Source organism: Tamandua tetradactyla, chromosome 23 (assembly GCF_023851605.1).
Source record: "Tamandua tetradactyla isolate mTamTet1 chromosome 23, mTamTet1.pri, whole genome shotgun sequence".
Taxonomy (NCBI): domain Eukaryota; kingdom Metazoa; phylum Chordata; class Mammalia; order Pilosa; family Myrmecophagidae; genus Tamandua; species Tamandua tetradactyla.
In genome coordinates this window covers 38,291,774-38,315,353 of record NC_135349.1, presented here as the reverse complement: position 1 = coordinate 38,315,353, position 23,580 = coordinate 38,291,774, and the positions used below count along the sequence as shown (strand labels likewise).

Here is a 23,580-nt window from a genome sequence, read left to right as displayed (position 1 = left end):
CAGTAAAAAACCAAGCAATGTTAGTAATTCATAGATTAGAACTGTTGCATGTTTGAATTTGCTCTATGGTAGAAAAGGGAACTTAGCAAGTCTTAGGGAGAGGGAAAGACCAGCACCAAAAGACCTTCCCCTTGTAATCATCTGAAAAATTAAAGAGACTTGGAAAGAAATAACATACCTGCTGTGGAAGGTGGCAGTATTTAATTTCTCATATGTGTACAGACTACATTCATCTCATAGGCCAGCCCAGTGCCTTGGGAAATACTTTCATTTTAAGATAAGAAAAGTGAAGCCTGTTGTTGGGAAATGACTTGCCCAAGGTCACCAGTCTTATATGTGCCTGCATTTGACAAATCTTGAGCCCTGTGCCAGGAGGCAGAAATTCGGAGTTGGGTTGCTAAGGCAAACACTGCCCTTGCCTCCATGGAATTTACCACCCAGTTGGAAGGAAAGCACCAAATAAATAATCAGACCAGAAAAGCAAATACTCCCAATTGCAGCAGTATTGTAAAGAAAAAGCTCAGGTAATGATGGGGGAAGCTACCTGTAAAATGGATAAAAAATAATCTACATAGGGGATCACAGGAGAATGAAATGACATGATTTTTGTAAACTGAGAAGTGTCTCACAAATATCAGGTGCAGTTCATTGCTTTCCCTTTTTTTGCTGAGGGTACCAGCAGAGGCACAGAGAGGTATGGTGACTTACCCAAGGTCACACAGCCACCTGGAGCAGGCAGATGGCAGGAGGAACTTACCCTGGTGATCCTCTTTTACAGGCTGATCTGGAGGGGCTATAGGAGGCCGCTGGGACCAAAAGACCTCTGGTCACTTGAGAAGGAAAACTCCTCGGAAGAACTTGTGTCCAGACTCGAAAGGGAATGGACGAGGAACCGCAGTGCAGCTCAGCAGTGAGTAAGGGAGCAGATGTTCGGTCAACAGAACTCATCACTTGGCCCAAATACAGCCCCTGACCCTACCATAGGCTTCCCCTCCACACCCCCTGCCTGCTGGTTGGTCCCACTAAGCATGGACTGATGAGGCTCAAAATACAACTTTTCCCAGAGTGCTTTGCAAGCTCCAAAAGGAGACTGAGGATAGGGAGGTCTCCAAGGCCTGCAGACAGACGCTTTTGAGTGGGAACAGCAGGCAGGGAACAGAATGGGTGGAGAGGTGAGTGGTGGCCCATAACTGCAGGCAGTTACTTATTACTTAATTAATACTCAGTAATTAGTTTCCAGGGTCTGTTTTTCCCATCTGTTTTATGGGGATGCCATTAGCACCTGGCTAATGGAGGATGAAAAGAGACAATTTATAGAGAAAAACTTAGCAAATTCCTAGAAAGCGGTGTGAGCTCAAGCAATTGTAGTTATCCAGAGGTTTTCAAACTCCTTCTAGTCCTGCACGCTCTGCCTTCCTCTTGCCCTGCCGCATCCTTGGAAACTTCCATGGCGTCTTCAGAGTCTGAGGGACCCTGGTTAGAGAACCACTGGTCTGGGGCAATGAGGCTTCACCATAGAAGTCAGGAAACTTGGCTTCAAGGCTGCCCTGCCTTTGAGTAGCTGATGATTTTGGCCAAGCCACCTGAGCTCACTGGACCTCCGTGTTTCAGGGGACAGAACAAAAGTAATTTTGCTTTGTGGGAAGAGTTATAAGGTTCCTCTGGGCACTCTAGGATTTTGTTGTGCTTATTGCCAGTAGCAAAATCCCGTAAGTTAGAAACAGAGAGAGAAAGAGAATCTATTGGCTCACATAACTGAAATGGTGACTCAGGCTTCAGGCATGGCTGGATCCAGGATTTCATGTGACGTCAGCATTCTCTCCCTCCATCTCTCAGCTTTTATCTGTGTATTGGCCCCTCAGGAAGGGCTATCCCATCCCACGCCAGCTCAGTCAAGAGAGAAAGAGAGCCTCTCTACTCCACCATCTAAATAAAAAACCTCAAGGAGGCCTTGCTTAAGTCACGTGACTATGAGAAGCCCATCCCCTAGCAGGGCTGGGGTCCTATGATTGGTGACCCCTTCAAAACCTGGGGAGTAGGGGAGGGGCTGCTCCCCAAAGGAAGGGGTTGCTCTTTGCTAAAGGGGGAGAACTGATAAAATCAAACCCAAGCAGCAGCTCCCCACCTTGCCCAGGCATATCCTGCTGGGCTGTCTGCCCCTCCACTCTTAATTTTACATAATTCAGAAGGGCCCTGGGAATCTAACCCACTCTCTACCAGCTCCTGGTGTGAGAGATGGAGTAAGAAGATAGAAACAGTTTCCAGAACGATTTGCAGATCACCCATGAACAACTGAGAGAAGGAAAGGGAAAAGGCAAGGCTATGCAAAGATCCAACTCGGTCATTTTGTGAGCTGATTGATCACACACAGAAGGAACTTTGTTCAATATCTGAAATATTTTGCAACCACTGGGGGAAGGGAGAGGACGCCACAGTAAGAGGTCGCTGACCGGCCATCTGCTGGCTGGGTCAGGTTCATGAGGCATACTTGGCCCAGATGCTGCACAGCTGGTGATTTGCTTTGTTTCATACTAAGTTGCCAACATTTAAAACTTTGGAGGTTTCATGTGAAAATCTGGATTCAGCCTTCTCTTAAAGTAAATCTGTAACCCTGGGCTACATGCCCGCCTGGCAGCAGGAGGTCGGTGTGGTAGAGGCTGCCACATTGGACCAGGCATGGGCTCCTTGGTTTACCGCGGTCTCCACCACCCCTGCCTTAAAAAAAAAATACTTTTTATTGACACATCTTCACACACATTCATTCCATACAGGATGTACAATCAGTGGCTCACAATATCATCACATACTTGTGTATTCATCACCATGATCATTTTTTAGAACATTTGCATCACTCCAGCAAAAGGAAAAATAAAAACCCAAACATCCCATGCCCCTTACCTCTCCCTCTCATTGACCACTAGTATTTCCATGTACCCAATTCATTTTACCCTTTGTCCCCCCTATTATTTATTTATTCCTTATCCATATTTTTTCACTCCTCTGTCCATACCCTGGATAAAAGGACCATCAGACACAAGATTTTCACAATCACACAGTTACACTGTAAAAGTTATATCTTTATACAATGGTCTTCAAGAATCAAAGCTACTGGAACACAACTCAGCAGTTTCAGGTACTTCCATCAAGCCACTCCAAAACAGCATAATCTAAAAACGGATATTTATATGATGCATAAGAATAATCTCCAGGGCAACTTCTCGACTCTGTTTGAACGCATCACCCCCTTTTAATCTCCCAGTTTCCCCCAGCTCACAGTGTCACTCACACCCTGTGCCTCACCCCGGGGTCATTTGAACTTTCCAGTCCTGTAGTAAATGACCAGAGGCCAGACTAGAGCTCATCCTTGATTGCAGGTGGAACCCACTGGAAGAAACTGAAGTTCACTGGAGGGCATAGGGAGATGGGGGGACTGAAACACTGACTCAGAAATCCCACGTGGAGTTCCAGCAAGACAAATAACCAAACGAGAGGGTGAAGGGGCTGAGAAGGCAGGGAATCAAACTGCAGGGCACGATGGGGAGGGTGGGGACATGTGAGGAGGTGACATTCTTTTGCCATTTGAGACCCCAATACTAAAGTGTCTGTGGGCAGCAGGCTGTGCCCCGCTCAGTGACAGAGGCTGGGCCCCAGAGCTCCATGGATGCCAAACCAAACACAGAGCTGGGCAGGAAGGAGGGCAGAGGCCTTGGCCTGGTCAGTGAGAGTCTGGCCACCTGAGCTCACCTCGGCTTTTTTCTTTCTTTCCTTTTATTGGTGGGGAATGGGGAGTCCCTGGTGTACAAGAAGCTCCCCAAGAACCACTCATCTCGATCTGGGCTCTCATCCCTGCCCTGCCCCTGGCTGTATGACCTTGGGCAGCTGACACCACCTCTCAGAGCCTCAGTCTTCTCCTTGGCAAACCTGGGAGCCTGGTGCTGTCCGACCTGGCACAAAGGGCCAGGGAGCTGATGAGCTTCTGAGCATAGAGAGCAGGTGGTTGCACCAGCTGGTGTCATAGCTCTGCAAATGGGCTTTGACTTTTCTGAGAGGCCCGTACTTTCTCAGAGCCAGAAGGGACTCAGAGAGTGGGGCCAGTCCCAGGGAAGCAGCCAGTTTGCTCAAGACCACCAGGGACACAGGAGCTGTCAGAGGCATCATCCCCAGCCTCCCTTCTGTCTGAGGATCCACCTGCCTCTGGAAGGTCCCTCTGGCTTCCCTCCACCTCCTCGGCTCCCTCTCTTACCTCAGCTCTGCCCCATGACCCCCGGTTATGACCCAGGGCTGCAGGTCTTATTGTTTCCAAGCCATCTAAGGCTTCCTTCTGTGGCTTAACCCAGAATTGGAAGATGGGGCCCAGGGACCTCGGCCATGATTCAAAACCAGGTCCTGCTTTTCTGTGTGGGCACCTAAGGGCTGGCCTGTTCGGGGGGCTCTTCCCCCCCATCCCACCTCCTGCCCCCAAAAAGGCAGCGTGATCGACCAAAAAGTACATGGACACTGGAGGCAAAGAGTTGGGATCAAATCCCACTTCTGTTCCTTCTTAGCCATAGGACCTGGGACAAGTTCACCCCTCCAAGCCTTAGTTTCCTCATCTGTGAAATGGAGGAGTAAGGGGTGCCTGGCAGTTCATCAACATTCCCATCAGCATCCCTGCAGCATCAGCGTCACCCTCCTGCCCCACCCCTGCACCTCCTAGCTGGTTGTCTCTAAAGTGACTGCTTCCCTACAAGCCCCGCGGCTCCTGCTGGGAAAACACCCCCTTAACACCTGGCCCTGCTGCTGGCAGGTTGGCTGCCAACATTGTAAGTACAAACAAAGGACCCAAAACCAATATCTCCTCTGCCCGAAGGCACAGCAAGGTGACAGCATCTAAAGGGAAAGGAGATGGTGGCACAGGGGCTCCAGAGACCGAGCCCTTCCTGCCTCAGGATGGGAGCCAGAGGGGCCCACTGCTGAGAGCCATCTGGCAGGTGTCCCGCTGCACTTTCCTCCTGGGGACCCTCAGCCTTATCATCAGCGACATCTTCAGATTCATCGTCCCCACGCTCCTCAGGTGGGTTCAAGCCTTGGCTACCTTCTGAAGGCAGGTGATCCTTTCACAGTATCCTTCCAGGGCCAGCGGGCCTTCAGCCCTCCTGCTCAGGGCATCAGAGGATGGGTGAAATGGATGCTAGAGGAAGAGAAAAAAGTAAATGAGAAAGTGACTGCTCTAGTTTGCTAGCTGCCAGAATGCAACACACCAGAGATGGATTGGCTTTTAATAAAAGGGGATTTATTTTGTTAGTTCTTCAGAGGAAAGGCAGCTAACTTTCCACTGAGGTTCTTTCTTACGTGGGAAGGCACAGGGTGATCTCTGCTGGCCTTCTCTCCAGGCCTCTGGGTTCCAACAACTTTCTCTGGGGTGATTCCTTTCTGCACCTCCAAAGGCCTGGGCTGAACTGCGAGTGCTGAGATGAGGAATGCGCATCTGCTTGGGCTGTGCTACATTGTGCTCTCTCATTTAAGCACCAGCCAATTAAGTCAACGTCATTCATTGCAACAGGCATACCTCCTAGCCGACTGCAGATGTAATTAGCAATAGATGAGGTTCAGGTACCATTGGCTCATGTCCGCAGCAATAAAACTAGGTGCCTTCACCTGGCCAAGTTGACAACTGAATCTACCACAGTGACTGATCTTAAGGAGAGATAAGGAGTTAACTCTAAACCTGACAGTACCAGTTAGTTTTGCTGTATAACAAACCACCCCAAAAGTAGGCCAAATGGGGGCCAGCATTTGGGGTTGGACTCAGCTGGGCCATGCTTCAGGCCTTGGATGGGGTCCCTCCCGTGGTTGCGGTCTGCTGGGGTGGCTGGAGACTGGCCGATCTAGGATAGTCTCAGCCAAGATGGCTGGTGTCCATGTGGCCTCTCCTCCTCCAACAGGCCAGCTCAGGCTCATTCACATGGTGGGCATGGTAAGTTCCAAGAGTCTGAGCAGAAGCTGCATGCACTCTTGAGGACTAGACTGGGTACTGGCAGTTTCATCTCCACCATGTTTTATTGGCCAAGGGTGGTCTCCCAGCCAAGCCAGATTCAAGGGGTAGGGACAAAAAATCCACCTTTTGATGGGACCGGCCACAAAGTCCCATTGCAAACAGGGTGGACAGGGAGGGGAATAATCATGACCTTTTTTTTTTTTTAACGAACGATCTATCACGTGGAGCCTCCACACTTGTTCAGAGTTGGGCATAGGCAACATCCACGGGCCCCTGCCCCCTGCCCCCACCGGCTGTGACATCTTTCTCCCCCTTACTTCCCCACAAGACTTTTTCTGGAGTTTATTAACGATCCCAAAGCCCCGGCCTGGAAGGGTTATTTCCTTGCGGTGCTGATGTTCCTCTCCGCCTGCCTGCAAACCCTGTTCGAGCAGCAGCATATGTACAGACTCAAGGTGCTGCAAATGAGGCTGCGAACAGCCATCATCGGCCTGGTGTACAAAAAGGTGAGCCCCAGGAGCAACAGCACAGGCTGTTCCCTCCTCTCCCTCCAGTCCCAATTTATGGACGAATGTTGCATCCAGGAAAGAACACATCCCTGAGCTGCAAATGACACCAGTGACTGAGGACTCATTCATTCTTTTATTCATTACATTCTCACCTTCTTAGTTTTTTCTTTAAGGCCTTGTATGATATGACCTCTGGGCACACCTCTCAGACCTCATCCCATCACATGCCTCCTTTCCCCTTGGCTGCCCCCCTCCCAACCACACTGATCTTCTTTCAGTTCCTCAAGCATGCCAAGTACCCTCCCACCTCAGGGCCTTTGCACCTGCAGTTCCCACTTCCGGGACACCCTTCCCTCTCTTCTTCATCTACTCAACTTCTGCTCATCCCTCATGGGTATAAAGAGTTAACTTTCTGGCTCTGTAGAAACGCTGTCAGCTGTGCTTGCCAGACAACAATGCTTATGGTAAAAATAACTCCTGCCTGCTTGGGGAATTGCACCTGGGCTGGACTATTCTGTCAACGAGGTATAAATAACTGGTGGGAAGTCATAGCTTTGCACTCCCCCAAGAGTAGTGAGTCTTGTCCCTTCCAGGGACCTTGGAGGCCACACCCATGAGACTGCTACAAGAGACCTTGGCTCCTGGAGTACTGGCATCTGAGTCAGGGCAGATCCCAAGGCCATCTCTCTTGCACTTGAGCTGCCATCTGGGGAAAGGGGGACAAAGAGAACAGCTACCAGATGGTCGTGTTGGTAGCTCCACATGTGCCCGGCTGGCCTGCCCTGCCCTGTGTCCATCTGAGCTGGAGCTGGGTGTGGTCTGTCTGGTCCATGAGTCTAAATGTTTGGGTGAGCCTGGGGCCACCTCCACTCTACTCAGCACTGCCCTTTCATGACACTGACAACTGCCATTAAAGAACCAATCACCTAAGGCTCTAGTTAACTTTGTTCTCCAGCTCAAACTCCAGTCCTAGGAAAATAAGTTTTCTTGGTCTGTTTGTTCACAGCTACATGCAAAGGAGAATTTCTAACTTGGTCATCCCCGGCTCACTCTTCACCCCCTCATTTCTTCCCTCACTCATGGATGTCATGTCCCATGTAGCGGGGAGATTGTTTCTCCTTTTTAACACCTCTGAAACTGAGATGGCTCTTATGTGTCTTCATCTAACAGGCAGTGATTTTTGTCTTTGGCAGTACAAAGATACAGAATGTTTTATCAGTGGCATTTAATGACATCCGGCAGTGCCCGCTTAGTGTGGTCATGGGCACCACAAGAAAGGATGAAACTGTTCACTTAGCCCAGGGGCTGGGGCACAGTTAGTGCTCAGCAAGTGGCGACCGTCACTGTGATACCAATCCACTGTTTCATTTATTACTTTATTGATCGTTCTCGCTCCAGTGCTTTAGGGATTTGGGAGCATTTTCACGTCTGCCATAACCCTCCATTCTCACAATGGCCCTGGGAGGCTGGCCGAGGTGATTTCACACCCACTTTACAGATGAGGGATGTTTTAGTTTGGAAAAGGTGTTGGAATGCAGCATACCAGAAATGGAATGGTTTTCATAAAGCAGAATTTAATAAGTTAAAAGTTTACAGATCTAAGCTGGTAAAATGTCCAGACTAAGGTAGCCAGGGAAAGATACCTTAATTCAAGGAAGGCCGATGGGTCAGGAACTCCTCTATCACCTGGGAAGTCACGTGGCTGGCATCTGCTGGTCCCTTGCTCCTGGGCTCCGTTGTTTTCTGCCTCTATTCCTGTGGGGGTTCCTCACTTGGCTTCTCCGGGGCTGGTTTTCATCTCTTGGCTTCCCTTGGCTCTCTCCAGGTTCTGCCTTGCTTAGCATCTTATGGCAACATCTGCGGGACTCCGAGTATCTCCAAACATCCATGTCTCTGTTTTCTGAAGCAGCTGTTCTGTTCTCCAAGTGTCGACATCTGCTCTCTCTGTCAGCTTGGAGGCTTCAGGGTTTCTGTAGGCTCCTGTCATTTCTGAGTTTTCTCCAAACTGTTTCCTCTTTTAAAGGATTCCAGTCAACCAATCAAGACCCACCTGGAATGGGTGGAGCCACAGCTGCAACTAATCAAAAGTTAACGCCCACAATTGGGCGCGTCACTTCTTCCTGGAGATATTCTAATCAAAAGAGTCCAATCTACAGTATTCCAACTTGTCAGGATTAAGACAAATAGTTGCTCCCACAGGATTGGATCAGGGTGAAAACGTGGCTCTTCCAGGGTACATAATACTTTCAACCCGCTCCGTGGGCCTGAGGCTCAGAGGGGGTCCAAGACCACTGGACCAGGACAGCTGAGCCCTGGCTCGGCCCACGCCCTCTCCCCTCCCCTCCCTCCCTGCCTGCCCCCCCACCCCCTTCCCCGCCCCTCTCTTTCCCTCCAACTTCAAGGCTCCTCCCCCCTGCCCTGCCCAGGTCCTGGCTCTGTCCAGAGGTTCCAGAAAGGCCAGTGCGGTGGGGGACGTGGTCAACCTGGTGTCGGTGGACGTGCAGCGGCTCATCGAGAGCATTGTCTTTCTCAACGGCCTGTGGCTGCCGCTCATCTGGATCACCATGTGCCTGGTCTTCCTCTGGCAGGTGCGGGGGCTGGGGCTGGGGCAGAGGCGGGGCTCATGCCCAATCCCTGCCTCCTCCTTCCATAATCCTCTCCCCATCTGTGCACTGGTGGGGGACAAGGCCTAGATGAGGCTGACCTTGCCCATGACCTTGGGCAAAATGCTTACCCTCACTGGGCCTCCGTTTCCTCGTCTGTAATGCAAAGCATGCACGTGATGATGATGGTGGTGATGAAGATGACGATGACACTGACACTGCTGCCTCTTGGGTGCAACCTCGGGCACCCCAGCAAGCAGATTAAGCATGTCCTGAAGGTACCAGAACAGTCAGGCCACAACCACCACCACCGCCGCCGCCACTACCAAAAAGAGAGAGAAAATTTTGGCAGCAAGGATTTGTTATCTAGTTTTTGAAAAAGCATCCAGCTGTCATCAAGCATCAAAAATCAGAACTTTGTCCAATTTTCTCCCATTATATTTTGTGGCAGAGGATTTTCTTCCTTTCTTTTTTTTATTAAAAGTGCAAGACTGTAGCTAGGCTGTGTTTAGCACTTACTGTTTGTAAAACCTTGGGCAAGTTACTTGAAGAACTCTGTGCCTTGGTTTCCCTTTATGTAAAGCGGGGATAACAGTGAACAGCAGTGCCCCTTGCCTTAGCGTTTCTGAAGGATTAAATGAGTTAATGCACATAAAGCACATAGAATGACGCCTGGCCCAGTTTCACCCTGTAGGTATTTGCCAGTATTATGATTAATGATGCTTGAGGGTGGGACATCTCTCAGGACCCTCTGAAGCATTTACCCCAGCCCTGCTCCTGCAGTGGGGTGTGGGGCTTGGCAAAAGTTTTCTACAGAGGGCCAGACAGTGGATATTTGAGGTTTGGGGGGCGCTGTGGTCTCTGTCACAACTACTCAGCCCCAACATGATAGCACAAAAGCAGCCACAGAGAAAACAAACGAAAAGACGTGGCTGTGTCCCAGTAAAAGCTTTATTTATGGACACGGAAGTTTGAATTGCATTATCATTTTCACCTGTCATAGAATATTCCCTTTCCTTTGATTTTTTTCCAACTACTTAAAAATGGAAAAACCATTTAGGATTTTTGCACAGCTAGCACGAGCTGGACAAAAAACAGGCAATGGGATTTGGCCTGCAGGCTGTATGGCTGGGACCCCTGGGTAGAGCTAGTAATGGAATTCATGACCATGAATGAGATTCGAATCCTCCAGAATGCCATGTGGTGCTCAGCAAGTGCACGTAAGTCCCTTCAAACAGTGCCTGGCATGCAATAAAAGATACTGGCTGTTATTATTAGGAAGAAAGAGAGGAAGGGAAGAGAGGTACTTGGGAAAATGCAGGGCGTTGGAACCAGCAGCCCCTTGATGCAGGCTGATAAATATCAGACAAGAGCAATAAGAAATTGGCAGAAATACCTGTCAGCACCACGTGTGCCCTTTCCCAGCTCTTGGCAGACCGTGCTTAGCATTGCAAGGTCATCGTGATAACCCAGTTAAGGAGGGGTGGGCATTGGGGTTGCTACAGCCATGATGCCATTTTTGCCACTTAACCTGTTGTGTCCACATTCTTTGACTGTTTTCTTCAAATCTGCCTTAGGGTGGGTGTTTGCCTTCTGGACACTTCTAATATAGCCACCAGATGGCGCTGTTGCCGCGTAAATAAAATAGAAAAGCCGGCTGGGTTCCCAAGATTCGAGAAGGCATTCTTTTCCGAGGGCTGAGAGGGGAAACTGAGGCCTGCAGACTGAAGCAGGGACAGAGTTCATCTGGAGAATGGGCCCAGACCTCCGGAGGAACCTCAGAAAGTCACAGCTTGAGAAGTTAAAATCACTCATTTTACTTCCCACCTTTACATTTCCCCAAATGAAAAAAAAAAAAAAGAAAAGAAAGAAAGCAGAGAGGGAAGTTAATTATCCCCCAAAACACAAAGCAGATCTGGCAGGTAAGGTTACCAGACAAAATACAGGATGCCAATTAAATATGAACTTCAAATAAATGGAGTAATTTTTTAGTATAAGTATGTCCCAAATATACATGGGACTGACTTATACTTAAAACCTGTTTGCCATTTATCTGAAATTCAAATTTGACTGAGCTTACTTGCTCACTCTGGCCACCCTAGTTAGGGGTGAGATGAAGACCAGTTAAAAATTGATGGTACGGCGTGCATTTACTCTTGGTGGTGGAACAGCTTCTCTCCCATTTCACAGATGGGGACACTGAGGCTCAGGGAAGGACAGTGGGGTAGGAACTTGCCCAAGGCCATGCCAAGAAGGGCAAAAATCGGATTTGAACCCAGGCCCTGCTCCAGAGACCTCCTCTTCACTCCTCTGGTCGGGGACACCCCCTGCCCTGCCCAGCCTTGAGACTGAACTCGCCCATGTGGGAGGGGCCACTCGCCCATGTGGGAGGGGCCGCTCCCCCCCCCTCCCCAGCAGGGAAGCTCCCCATTTTCAACAGGGGTAGAGCTGCCCTCTGCAAACTCCTGACACCCGCCAAGTGCGATCCCCTCGGGGTCTCCAGCCGGGCTCCTGCCCTCTTCTGTCGCCAGCTTCTAGGTCCCTCTGCCCTCACCGCCATTGCTGTCCTCCTGAGTCTTCTCCCTCTGAATTTCCTCATCACCAAGAAGAGGAACCACCATCAGGTTTGGCGTTTGGGAGAAGGGGAGTGCCGGGCCTGGCAGCGGCCCGGGAAGTAGGAGCGGGAAAGCCCAGGGGCCCTGGAGTGGGTGTGGGTGCAGGAAGTGGGGGGAGGGGAGGACGGGAGAGGGAGGGGAGGGGGAAGGGGGAGGGACGAGGGCGGGGGGCAGGGGCACAGCGGGGGTGGCGGGGAGGAGGCCCGGCTCGCACTCTCACCCCGTGCGTCTCTCCCTTCGCGGCTTGTGCACCCATGTCGCTCCACCTCTGGGTGGCGCCCTCTTCCCGTCGTCGGCTCACTTCACACACCGCGGAGTACCTCTGTCATCTCTCTTTCTCTCACACCCCCTCCATCAGCACAGTTGGCGGGTGACACCTCCAGAATGCATCCCACTCTCCCCGCCGAGCCCCGGCGCCCCTGGACCGCTGCAGCCCCCACCCCACCCCGGCTCCCTCGGCTCTCGCCCCACTCCCCTCCCCGTCAGCCCGAAGGAGCCTGCGAGACAGACAGAGCACGTCCCGTGTCCCCCGCCCACTCGGGCCCCAGGGTGGCTCCCTGCAGTGGCCAAGGAGGCCGAGACCGCCCCCACTGCCTCGTGTGCCCCCCAACCACCTCCTGCGCCCCTCCCCAGCTCAGGCTGCCCCCCCCACCCCACCCCCGCGCTGTCTTCTCCTCCCATCTCGGCGCCCCTGCCCTGGGCTGTCCCGGCTCCCCTGCCCCGGGCCTCGCCTGACCCTCCTGGTTACCGCTCCGCCCTGCTTAGCCTGGACGGCTCCCACGGCAGGATCGGTGTGTGGCTCAGGGGTGTAGGCTCAGCGTTTAGAAGAGTGCTTGGCACGTGGAATGTGCACCGTAGTATTGTGAGTTACAGAAGCAAGGGAGGAGGGGAGGAGGAAGGGAAGGAAGGGAAGGAAGAAAAGGAAAAGATGGAGGGATGGATGCATGGATGGATAGTAGGGAGGGAGAAAAGGAAGGGAAGGAAGGAAGGCCATGGCCTCCTCTGTCTCTGGCATGGACTACTCCAGCCCCCTCTGCCCCCACCAAGACACTCCCTGACAGTGTCCTCCCTTGGGGACACAGCAGAGTCCGGCTCCTCTGCCTGACCGTCAGTCCCTCTGTGGCCCAGCCTCTCCCTGACCACACTGGCTTCCTCTGAGTCATGCTGTTCCCTGAGTCTGGGTTTTTGCCGTGCCTTGCATCTCAAAGACCCCCTCCACCCGGCCCAACCCCACCCCTCTCACCCTAATATCCCTAAGACACAACCCAAGAATCAGCTCCACCTCCAGGAAGCCTTCCTGGCAGCCCCACGCCTGGGCTGTTTCACATACCTGCCTCTGCTGCCGAGCACACCACACTCCCCTTGGTGTGACAGGCGTGACAGCCGTGCCCCTGCTGGGCGAGGGCGGAGGTCCCTGCAGCAGCCCAGGGCACAGCGTGGACCAGAGATGCCGAGATCTGGGCAGGCTGGGACCTGGGGTGCAGGCAGGACCAGCAGGACTTGCGGGAGGGCGGGTGTGGGGGACGAGGGAAGGGCCATCTGGCTGGGCCCCTTCCTCTTCCCTCTTCCCTCTGGTCCCAGGAAGAGCAGATGAGGCAGAAGGACTCTCGGGCTCGGCTCACCAGCTCCGTCCTCAGGAACGCGAAGATCATCAAGTTCCACGGCTGGGAGGAAGCCTTTCTGGAGAAGGTCCTGCGGATCCGTGGCCGGGAGCTGGGTGCCCTGAAGACCTCTGGCCTCCTCTTCTCCGTGTCTCTGGTGTCCTTCCAAGTGTCCACGTTCCTGGTGATGCCACTCTTCTTTCTGCAGAGCGTGGAGTAGGGGAGGGAGTGCTGGGGAGGGGGGTGAAGTCGGCAGAGCCCCCCTGAGCCTGATGACAGTCCTGCTCCATCCATCCAAACGTCCATCCTGGATCCTGTCCTCTCTCGTGTGTCCCTGGTTTCCGCCGAGTTAACTAAGAGGCTCACATCGTTCTTGTGGAGGTGGCAATGCCTAAGAAGGCCTGTCACTTCTGAGTGTTCCAGGCATCTGTAACATGGAGAAGTGGTTACAGGTGCAGGAAATTGCAGAAGCAGAGTCAGCAGTAGCTGCAGCTTCCCTGATGCTGGCTTCCACACAACTCTGCATGTCCTCCCTTCTCAGATCGATGGCACAGGTTGTGGCCAGATTAATTAAGCTGTGACTGCAGCTGTGCCCTTGCTCCCAGACCTTCAGTGCCTCAACACTGGCCCCAACATAAAATCCACTCATCCTGCAACACTCAAGGCTGGAGAACAGCGTTTCCACCAGGGTCCAGAACCTCAGAGCCCACTGCTAGAACATTAGATGTCATCATCACAGTCGACATTTGGCCCCGCCAAATAGGATCACGAAGTCACCACCCCACCTAGCAACCATGAGACTAAGTAGCCATCAAACCAAGTGACCTCACACTATCAAGCCAAGTGACCATCACACCAAGTAACCATCACAACAATTGACATTACACCAAGTGACCATCACACGAAGTGAACATGATACCAAGTGACCATCACACAAAGTGAACATGATACCAAATGACCATCACACTATCACAACAAGAGGCCATCACATCATTCCACCAAGTGACCATCATATCATCAAGTGACACCTAGAACCAAAGCATAACCAACACCTAGAAGTAGGCCATTCCCTAATGACAAAATGCCACAAGAATGACATATGTCACCAATACCTAGATCCCTCCCTGCTGCTGATACTTACAACTTCAGCATCGTTTTATGAGACTTTAGAATCAGAAGTCCCACACATGTCTAGAACCATAGTGATGTCACCAAGAACTAAAACTGCAATGTCCACTCTGCCCACCCCCGTGCCTGAAACCAAGGGTTTCTGATACCCAGACCCCTTCGCCGGAGCACCTTTGCATGTTAAGGGAGCACTGCATGCCCTTATGACTTAGGAATGAGGACTGTGAGAAAGCAGGATTTGGGGAGAAATCTTTGTAGCGGGGAACACATTCCAACAGTGTGTGCTTGGCCATATAGACCCTACTGTAGACACCACAGGTTTCCCAGGCTCCCTGGCCTCATCCCATTGCTATCGAAAGACCACCTCATTTTCAACCCCTGCCCCCAATGTGTGTCTCACCAGGTTGCACTGGTTGCATTTGCCATCCACACTCTGGTGGCGGAAGAGAATGCCATGGATGCAGAGAAAGCCTTTGTGACACTTACTGTTCTCAACATCCTCAACAAAGCCCAGGCTTTCCTGCCATTTTCCATCCACTCCATTGTCCAGGTAAGGTGAGCGGGTGGCGCCATATTGGAAGAGCCTTCCAGGAGTGTGGAGGAAGAATAAGAACGGGGCCATGAAACGGAGTAGGAAAAGAGGCAAGGGAGGTTGGGTGGAGAAAGGGGACAAGGCAGAGAGTAAGGGAAAGGACATCAAAACGGAGATGACCTTTGTCCAGAAGCAATATGGTAACCACAGCAGACACTCATCATCGATTCAGTACTTCCACATGCAAGAATTCATTCTAGTTTCCTTTTTACACAGAGCAGTTTTATTTCTTGTATGTAATTACCTCTGCTTCTAAAAAACGAGTGTGATGAGAATAAGTAAATGGCTGTATAGCTAAGTCATGCATATTTTAATGGCTCCTTCTTTAGTGATCAAAGATGGGTTGTCTTGCCGGGAGGAGAGATCCCCCAGGTGGATGAAGTTTGAAATTAATTCTCATAATGGCCTGATGATGATGCTCTTAGAGATGCCCCCATCCCTCTCCCATCTTGTCTGCAAATTGCCAGGTTGGTTGTTCCGATTAAGCTAATTAAGGAGCGAGTGGAGGACAGCCAGCCACCATCCTCCTGGCCTCACTGGGCCCCTGTCTTCCCCTCACTGGGGACTCTTTACCCTAATGCCTTGCAAACACATTGCACGAGGGAGACAGGAAGCTTTCCCCACACAGCTGGAGGCACCCAGCACCCGAAGCCTGAGTTCTTTGCTGTTCCGATCTTGGTGACCTGGAGCTTTGCTTTCCCCAGGCCCGGGTGTCCTTTGACCGACTGGCTGCCTTCCTCTTCCTAGAGGAAGTTGACCCTGGTGCCGTGGAGGCAACCCCCTCCAGCTGCGGTGAGTGCTACGTCCAGCAGCGGGGTGCAGGAGGGCGGGAGGGACCTACCCCGGCCCCCACCAGAAAGCCAACTTCCTAGCTGGGGGGAGACCCGGGAAACCCACTGGAAGCATTGGTAGTTTATCTGAAATTCAAATTTAACTGGGTGGGTGGCCGCACCTCCTGGAGACCATAACTGCTTGTTGGCATCACCTGGCAGGCCCCACCCCCCAGGCTTCCAATTTATTTGATTTGGGCTTGGGTGGTGACAGTCAAGAACCCCAAGATGAAGAGACCTGGACATAGAGAGAGGGCAGAGTCCTAATTTCCACGTGTTGCTCTGGTGGAATTAATAACACCCGCTTTCACTCTCCAAGGTATCCCTGACTGGGTGGTAGATTATATCCCGGGCCCATAAGCTTTTTTGGTAAAAGGCCAGATGGTGAATATTTTAGCCTGGTGGGCGCTCTCTGTCACAACCACTCAACTCTGCCGTGAATGGAGAAAGCAGTCACGGGCGATATGTGAATGAGTGGGTGTGGCCGTGTGCTGATAAAACTTTATTTGCAAAAGTAGGCAGTGGGCCAGATTTGGCCCTTGGGCGTGGTTTGTGGAATTATGAAGTCACCCACCAGAGAGGGAAGGTGCCCAGCCTGCGGCCCAGGGTGTCTCCGGTGACTGGCTCTTTATGCCCCGCAGCTGCAGGGGAAAACTGCATCACCATACATGACGGCACCTTCGCCTGGTCCCAGGGGAGCCCTCCCTGCCTGCAGAGGTACAGAACTGCTTCCCCCTCGCTGTCTTCCTATGTACCGGGGCTGTGTGGGCTTCTCCTCTGGGAGAGGTGCTGCTGGAAACGGGCTAGCAGGGTGGGTTCGGCTGGGCTTATATTCTGCAGGAAGATTTCCAGGAACCAAGCCCTGGGGGAGTGAGGGAGTCTTAAGAAAACAAAAGCCCATGAAGAAGAGAACATGGTACTTGAGCCTCCCCCATGGGGGAAGGGTGGTCCCTCTGCTCCCCCACCCTGGCTGGCCAAGACGACACCAGGTGAGGCGTGACTGAGAGGAGCCCCGAGGCCTGGCCCCTCCAGCCTGTGCCCATGCTCAGGCCTCTCCCTCTGTGTCAGTCCCCAAGGCATTGTCACCCCCAGCCCCCAACTCTTTGGCTGGGTCTTTATGGCAGAAAACTCTCGCTGTCCCTGGAACTCACTGAGAATAGAAAGAAGATATTCTGGACAATATTTAAGTGGATCATGATTTACTCATTCCATGGAATTCATTGAGTTTATTGTGTGCCCTGCCCTGTTCTGGGCACGGGGGTGCAGCAGGGGAGGCAGCCAGGGAAAGACCTGCTATCTTGGGGCTGACATTTCGTGGGGGCTACAAATAGGAAATCAGAGTAAGAGCAGTTCTGAGGTAGGTTTTTTCTAGAGCAGGTGATATGAGAAAGCCTGACATTTAAGCTGAGATCAGAATGAAGGGAAGGAGTGAGCCCTCTAGGTGTCTGGGGGAAGAGCTTTCTAAGCTGAGGAAACAGCAAGTGCCAAGGTCCTGAGGCAGGACTATGCCTGGACCAGGTTTCCCAGCCTTGGCAGTAGTGACATTTGGGACCAGGTAGGGTCTGCCCTGTGCACTGCAGGATGTTTAGCAGTATCCCTGGCCTCTACCCACTAGATGCCAGTGGCACCCCCCCCATGCAGTAACCACCAAGATGTCCTCACACACTGCCAAAGGTCACTCCCAATTGAAAACCACTGGCCTACTGTATTCAAGAAACAGCATGGAGCTCATGTAGCTGAGGCAGAACAGCCAGATCCCATCTGGGAGGTGGGATCAGAGAGTTGATGGGGTGAGGGGGGTGGGGTGGGCAGGCAGAAGCTTGTCCTCAGTGGTTACCAGGACTTTGGCCTTTACCCCAAGTGAAATGGAAATTATCAGAGGATCTTAACAGGGGAGGATTGTGATCTGACTGTTTTAATAGGTTTCTCTTAACCTGGTTAGAGAATTGACTGTGGAACAGGGGTTGGGGGCAAGGAAAGAGCAGGGAAGGCAGTGAGGAGCCTGTTGCAATAACTTGGGCAAGAGATGATGGTGGATAAACTTTCCTGCTACACTAAACTCTGTGTGTCTGCACATGTACACACATGCACGCGGATGTGTGTGCATATATGCCCGTATGTGTGCATGTGCATTTGAGTATTGGTCTGTATATGTACACATGCATGCATGTGTGCAAAAGAGTGCATGCACACGTGTGCATGTGCAAATGCAGGCGTGGGGGCGCTCCTTGGATGACCAGGCAAGTCTTGGGGGGTGACCTGCAGCTCCACCACCAGCAGGAAGGGCTGGTTCTGGGGTTCACCCGTTGCGCATAGACCCAGGCATTCTCTGCTCCTGTGTTGTCAGGATAAACCTTGCTGTGCCCCAGGGTTGTTTGCTGGCTGTCATCGGTCCAGTGGGGGCTGGGAAGTCCTCCCTGCTCTCCACCCTCCTCGGGGAGCTGGCAAAGATGGAGGGGAGTGTGTCCATCAAGGTGAGGCTGCTCACTCCTTGCCTGCTGGCGAGAATTGTCCCCCATCCTAAAAGCCCTCTTGCATCTTCCCTGCTCCTCCCCTCCCCAGTCAGACTTCTCCCTCCTCACCCTCGCCACCGGCCACCATCACTAAGTGTCCAACTTCTCCCCGAAGTTGCCCCACTTCCCTTCCCATCTGCCTTCTAATGGCCAAACTGTATTTTAGGGTCCAGTGGCTTATGTGCCACAGGAGGCCTGGGTCCAGAACGCCTCCGTGCTGGAGAACGTGTGCTTCGGGCAGGAGCTGGACCAGCCATGGCTGGATAGAGTCCTGGAGGCCTGTGCCTTGGGGCCGGATGTGAGCAGCCTCCCTGCAGGAGTCCACACCCAAATCGGGGAACAGGTAGGGGTCTCAGGGTCTTCTTGGGGGGTCCTTCGACAGGGAAGCACTGCAGCAGGGACCCACTTGCTTCCTGACCCATGGGCGGCGTGGCAGGAGGGTCGGAGTGGCAGGAGGGTCGGAGGGAAAGACAGAGGGGGGCAGGGAAGTGGGAGGAAAGAAGGATCCAGCTCAGGTTCAAGTACAAAAAAAGGTGCTCAATAAATAGTTATTAATAAATGAATCAATAATTGAAAATAGAGACAGAGAAGAGGCAGAGAGACATGGCAGGGATTGGAGGTGAGGGGCTCTCCAACATCTGGGAGTAAAGAGCCAAGGCTTCTCTCCTCTGCTCTTTCTACCTTGCTGAGTGACATTGACCAAATTGTTTCCCCTCTCTGGGTCTCTCCAAAAGGTCTGTGTGGAGATGTGCGATAACCCAGGATATATGCATCTGGAGCTTTGGATTGGGCAGGGGTTAGCAAACAAAGACCCAAGGGCCAAATCTAGCCTTCAGCTTGTTTTTGTAAATAAAGTTGTATTGGGGCACAGTCGTGCCCATCATTGCAACTTGTCTGTGGCTGCTCTTGCAGTTTCAGTTGTGCGGCAGAGACCACACGGTCCACAGAGTGTGGTCCTTTGCAGGAAGTTTGCCAACCCCTGGACATGGCAGTTAAAGTTATTGTCACAGGCATGGTTTCCTGAGGAGAGGAGAGGACTTAGGGGAAGGGATCAGGGAGCTCCCCCCACCCCCACCCCCCACCATCACCGTGAGCTGAGGGCAGAAGGTGAGCCAGCAAGAATGACTGAGAAGGTGCATCCAGCAAGGTGGGGGGGAAACCAGGAGGAAGAGATGTTATTGAGGCCAAGGGAAGCATTTCAGAAGGAGGAGAGCACCTGGTGCTACCTAAAATCCATCCAGCAGTGAAATGTCCTAAAGTGAACACCTGATCTGAAAATTCTTTTCCCCTCTGCCCCCAGCTCCCCTACAGCTCAGGTCCAAAACCTTGGTGTCAGCCCTGAAGCCTCTCTCTTACACCCACATCTAATCCAGTTGGTTCTACTGTTAGAGCACAAGGTTCTGGTCCCATCGCCTCTCCCGCTCAGTGCTGAGATGACTGCCCTGTGGGCCTCTTTGTCATACTCCTTGCCCTCTCTCTTCCAATCCCAGCACAGCAAACCACGTGGGATTCTGTTAAAAGGCTCAGATCACATCCCTCCTCTGCTCAGAACCCTTTGCGGTGTCCCCAAGCCCAAGTCCCGACAATTACCAACAGGGCCCCTATTATTTCTCTCACCCCATTTTCCTGTCACACTCCCCTTCCACTTCACTCCAGTCACATGGGTTTCCGCAGTGCTCCTGGAACACCCAAAGCACATTCCCACCACAGGGCCTTTGCACCTCCTGTGCCTCTGCCTGGAAAACTCTTCCCCAGAAGTCCACGAGGCTCATCCCTCACTTCTATCGAGTCTCGACTTCAATAATATTGCCTTAGTGGAGTGCTTTCTTACCTAACCCAGCAGCCCTGCCCATCACCCACCTGCGTTTCTTATTCTTCACAGCACTTACTGCCATTCAATGTACTAGATATTGTGTTTGTCCATTTGTTTGTCTCCCACCCCCACCCTCATAAGAATGAAAGATCCATGATAACAGAAACTTTTTTTGTTCATTGCTATATTGTCATAAAACCATTGCTATGTTGTTTTGTTTGTTTCTGCTGGGTATATTGGAGACCTACAGTAAGTATTAGTTGATTGAGTGAATGAAAACAAGGACTGAAAGGCAACCACTGGATTCGGCAACAAGGAAGTGGCCAGTGTCCTTGATGAAGGCTAGTTCACTGGAGTTATGGGAAAGGAAGCTGGCCTGAAGTGGACAGAGGGGTGTGAAGAGACAAAGAAGGCATGAAAAGGGTAGTCAACTCCTCCAGGAAGCTTGGCTGGAGAGGGGAGAAGAGAGGTGGATGGAGGCCAGAGGGGCCATGGGCTTGAGAACCAGTGTTTAGAGCTGGGAGGTGGCCCCAGAGAACAGGCACAGTGACTGCGCCTCACTCCAGTGCTCAGAGGTGCCTCTGGTTTACACGGACCTGGTGGCACCAGCTCCACCCAGCAGGTGTAGACTGAGTTCCTTGTCCCTCTCTTATGGCTGCAGGGCATGAATCTCTCTGGGGGCCAGAAGCAGCGGCTGAGCCTGGCCCGAGCTGTGTACAGGAAGGCGGCTGTGTACCTGCTGGATGACCCCCTGGCGGCCCTGGATGCCCATGTCGGCCAGCATGTCTTCAACCATGTCATTGGGCCTGGAGGTCTGCTTCAGGGAACGGTGAGTTGGAAAAGGACAGAGAAAGCCCTTGTAGTCTGGTCCTAATCTCAGTCTATCTCACCACTTCCTTCTGGAAGCCAGTGCCCTTTTTTGTATTGGTCAGCTTTTGCTATAATGGTGCTGCATAACAAACAAGCCCAAAATCTCAATGGTTTACAACAACAAATAGTGATTTCTTCCTTACCAGTCTGTGGTTCAACTACTGCAGCAATCCCGAGGTATGGGCCAGGTTCAGGTGAGCTCCATGTGTCTTTATTTTGAGGTACAGGTTGACAGAACCCCTCTGTTTGGAGCATGCTTTTTTCAAGAAATAGGGCAGAAGTCCAAGAGAGGAAGCTTGCCCAGGAACCTGACTCTCCCCACTCTGAGCCCTGTGACACCCCCGCCCCCAGGTCTGGAAGGTCAGTCAAGCACTTGCATGTAACTTCCACCCCTTCCCTGCCCAGACACGGATTCTCGTGACCCACGCACTCCACGTCCTGCCCCAGGCCGATCGGATTATGGTGCTGGCAGATGGGGCCATCGCAGAGATGGGTTCCTACCAGGAGCTTCTGCACAGGAAGGGGGCCCTGGTGGACCTTCTGGGTCGGTCTAGACAGCCAGGAGAAAGAGAAGGAGGTACTGGGCTTTGCTGATTCTCTGGGCCTGGCTTCTGGCACTCTTGGGGAAAAGGTGCCAGAGCTTCCACTGGTACGTGTGCCCTGGGCACCTCCTCCCTGCTGGCTCTGGCCCAGAAGCAGACAGCTCTCCCTAGAGGCCACCCATCTTATCGCCCGGGGGCTTGGCCACGTGCTCCAATTATCACACATCATTTCACTCGGTCTTCATGACACCTGATGATGCACATTTGATGATGCTGCCATTTTGCAGATGAGCAAACTGGGGCAAAGAGAGTTAAATAATTTGCCCATAGTCCCAGTGATGGAGCCAAGATTTGAACTGGGGTGCATTTCACTCCAGAGTCAATGCCCTTAACTGCTTCAGAGACTGAGTGAGAAGGTTGTTTGGTGGCTAGTGAGCAGAAAGTCCGTGACATGCTGGCGAGGGCTTCTGACAATCCCAGAACACAGTGCCTACTCAATAGGTGATGAGGTTCTGGAAGTAAAGTAGTCAAGCCAAGCCTGAAAAATAACAGCTAATGGAACTTCACATGCATTAGGTTATCTAATTATCACAATTCGCCTATGAGGTCAGGAACTGAGGCCCAGGAGGTAAGGAATTGGTCCAGGTTTACATAGCCTTTAAGTGGCGGCGCTGGGATTTGAACCCAGGCAACAGAACTCCCAAGAATATGTTTTTAATCACTAGGCTATATACTGCCTCTACATGACAGAGCCAGGATCACCTCCAGGGCTTCCTCATACCAGGCTATAACCCTTCTGAAAACATCTAAGCATCAGCCCACCCCAGTCAAAACCCTAACTGGGCAGATTCATATGTCACTATTCTGGAGTCTGAAGACAGAACCCAGCCTGGGGGTAAGGCAGGGGGGACTTCCTGGAGGAGGGGACACCTGAGTTTGGGTGGAAGTTAGCCTGGGAAGAGCACTCCAGGCACAAACAAGCAAGGGTGGTGGGGAACCGGGAACAGTATGTAAATGTTTACTGTTTTTCCAACCCCAAGTTCATAGCAGGGGCTCAATTATATTTATTGAATGAATGAATGAATGAATGAATGAATGAAATTCCCAGAAGAACACGGGTTGGGGGTAGATGGTGGTTGAGATGGCATGCTGGGGAGGTGACAGGAGCCAGATGAGAAGAAACCAATGCTCAGAGAGATTAAGACTGCAGTGCCAGGGAGTGTCAAACGATATGGATCCTTTACTACCGCCCCCGCGTGTGTGACAGGACTCCCTTGACTTTGCAGAGGCAGAACCTGCCACCAGCTCCAAGGACCTCAGAGGCTCTGCTGGAGGCGAGAGGACTGAGTTCCAGCCAGAGGGGTCAGTCCGGTGTGGGGTGAGGTTGTAGGGCACAGGGGACGGTACCATGGAGCCTGCATCTCAGGCAGGTGGGGGCAGAAGGATGACAGATTGAGCACCTGCTGAATGCCCACCTTGGAGCTCAGCTGTGAGAAAATTTGCCGAAAGGGAAGGGACAATCAATTGGTCAAAATGATCAAGTCCCCAGATGGCTCGTTTGCCCCTAGGCATCGGTTGCATGCCTGAAAGTGGGCAGAGGACGGTTTGTGGGCGTTGTCTTTTTGCTGGGGTGGAGCAGGGCTGGTTCCAAAGAAGTGATGATAATGGGGCTAGGCCTGCTATGCATGCTCCTGCAAACTCCGCCATATCTCTTGGTGCTAGCCGGAACACACAGGCTGGGGTCCCCCAGGAGGAGGCCTGCTGTCTGCTCTTCCCCCAGCCCCCTGCAGAGAGCTGCGTATGGTCTAGCATGGGTGGGCTGCGACTGGCTGCAGCAGAGTGACTCCCGCCTGGTGCTCCCTTTTGTATGGAACAACAGACCACTGGGTGCCAGGGGGGTTGAACTTATGTGCCAGCTGTTGGGGGATGGGGGAGACCTTGGGAACCTTGGTGTCCGGGGAAAGTAGAGTTTGGGCCCAGCTCCTCC

General features: G+C 52.2%; 1 protein-coding gene and 1 long non-coding RNA gene across 2 annotated transcripts in view; one reads left to right on the top strand and one right to left on the bottom strand.

Moving 5' to 3' along the window:
- Positions 1-23,580, top strand: part of ABCC6 (ATP binding cassette subfamily C member 6) — a 49,943-nt gene that overhangs the window by 9,046 nt on the left and 17,317 nt on the right. Inside the window, exons 7-20 of the mRNA XM_077141675.1 lie at positions 779-910; positions 4,850-5,053; positions 6,306-6,483; positions 8,913-9,074; positions 11,621-11,713; positions 13,286-13,489; positions 14,837-14,983; positions 15,730-15,817; positions 16,497-16,572; positions 18,203-18,329; positions 18,535-18,711; positions 20,843-21,010; positions 21,457-21,628; positions 22,880-22,955. Of these exons, the coding sequence (XP_076997790.1) occupies positions 779-910; positions 4,850-5,053; positions 6,306-6,483; positions 8,913-9,074; positions 11,621-11,713; positions 13,286-13,489; positions 14,837-14,983; positions 15,730-15,817; positions 16,497-16,572; positions 18,203-18,329; positions 18,535-18,711; positions 20,843-21,010; positions 21,457-21,628; positions 22,880-22,955 (2,004 nt within the window). The remainder of the gene's footprint in view (positions 1-778; positions 911-4,849; positions 5,054-6,305; positions 6,484-8,912; positions 9,075-11,620; positions 11,714-13,285; positions 13,490-14,836; positions 14,984-15,729; positions 15,818-16,496; positions 16,573-18,202; positions 18,330-18,534; positions 18,712-20,842; positions 21,011-21,456; positions 21,629-22,879; positions 22,956-23,580) is intronic.
- On the bottom strand, positions 9,394-21,794 carry LOC143667438 (uncharacterized). Its single transcript, XR_013168042.1, has 7 exons — positions 21,195-21,794; positions 13,672-13,732; positions 13,327-13,507; positions 13,035-13,177; positions 11,925-12,536; positions 11,170-11,674; positions 9,394-10,813 (listed from the first exon to the last, which is right to left on the bottom strand). It is a non-coding gene; the product is annotated as an uncharacterized LOC143667438 (long non-coding RNA).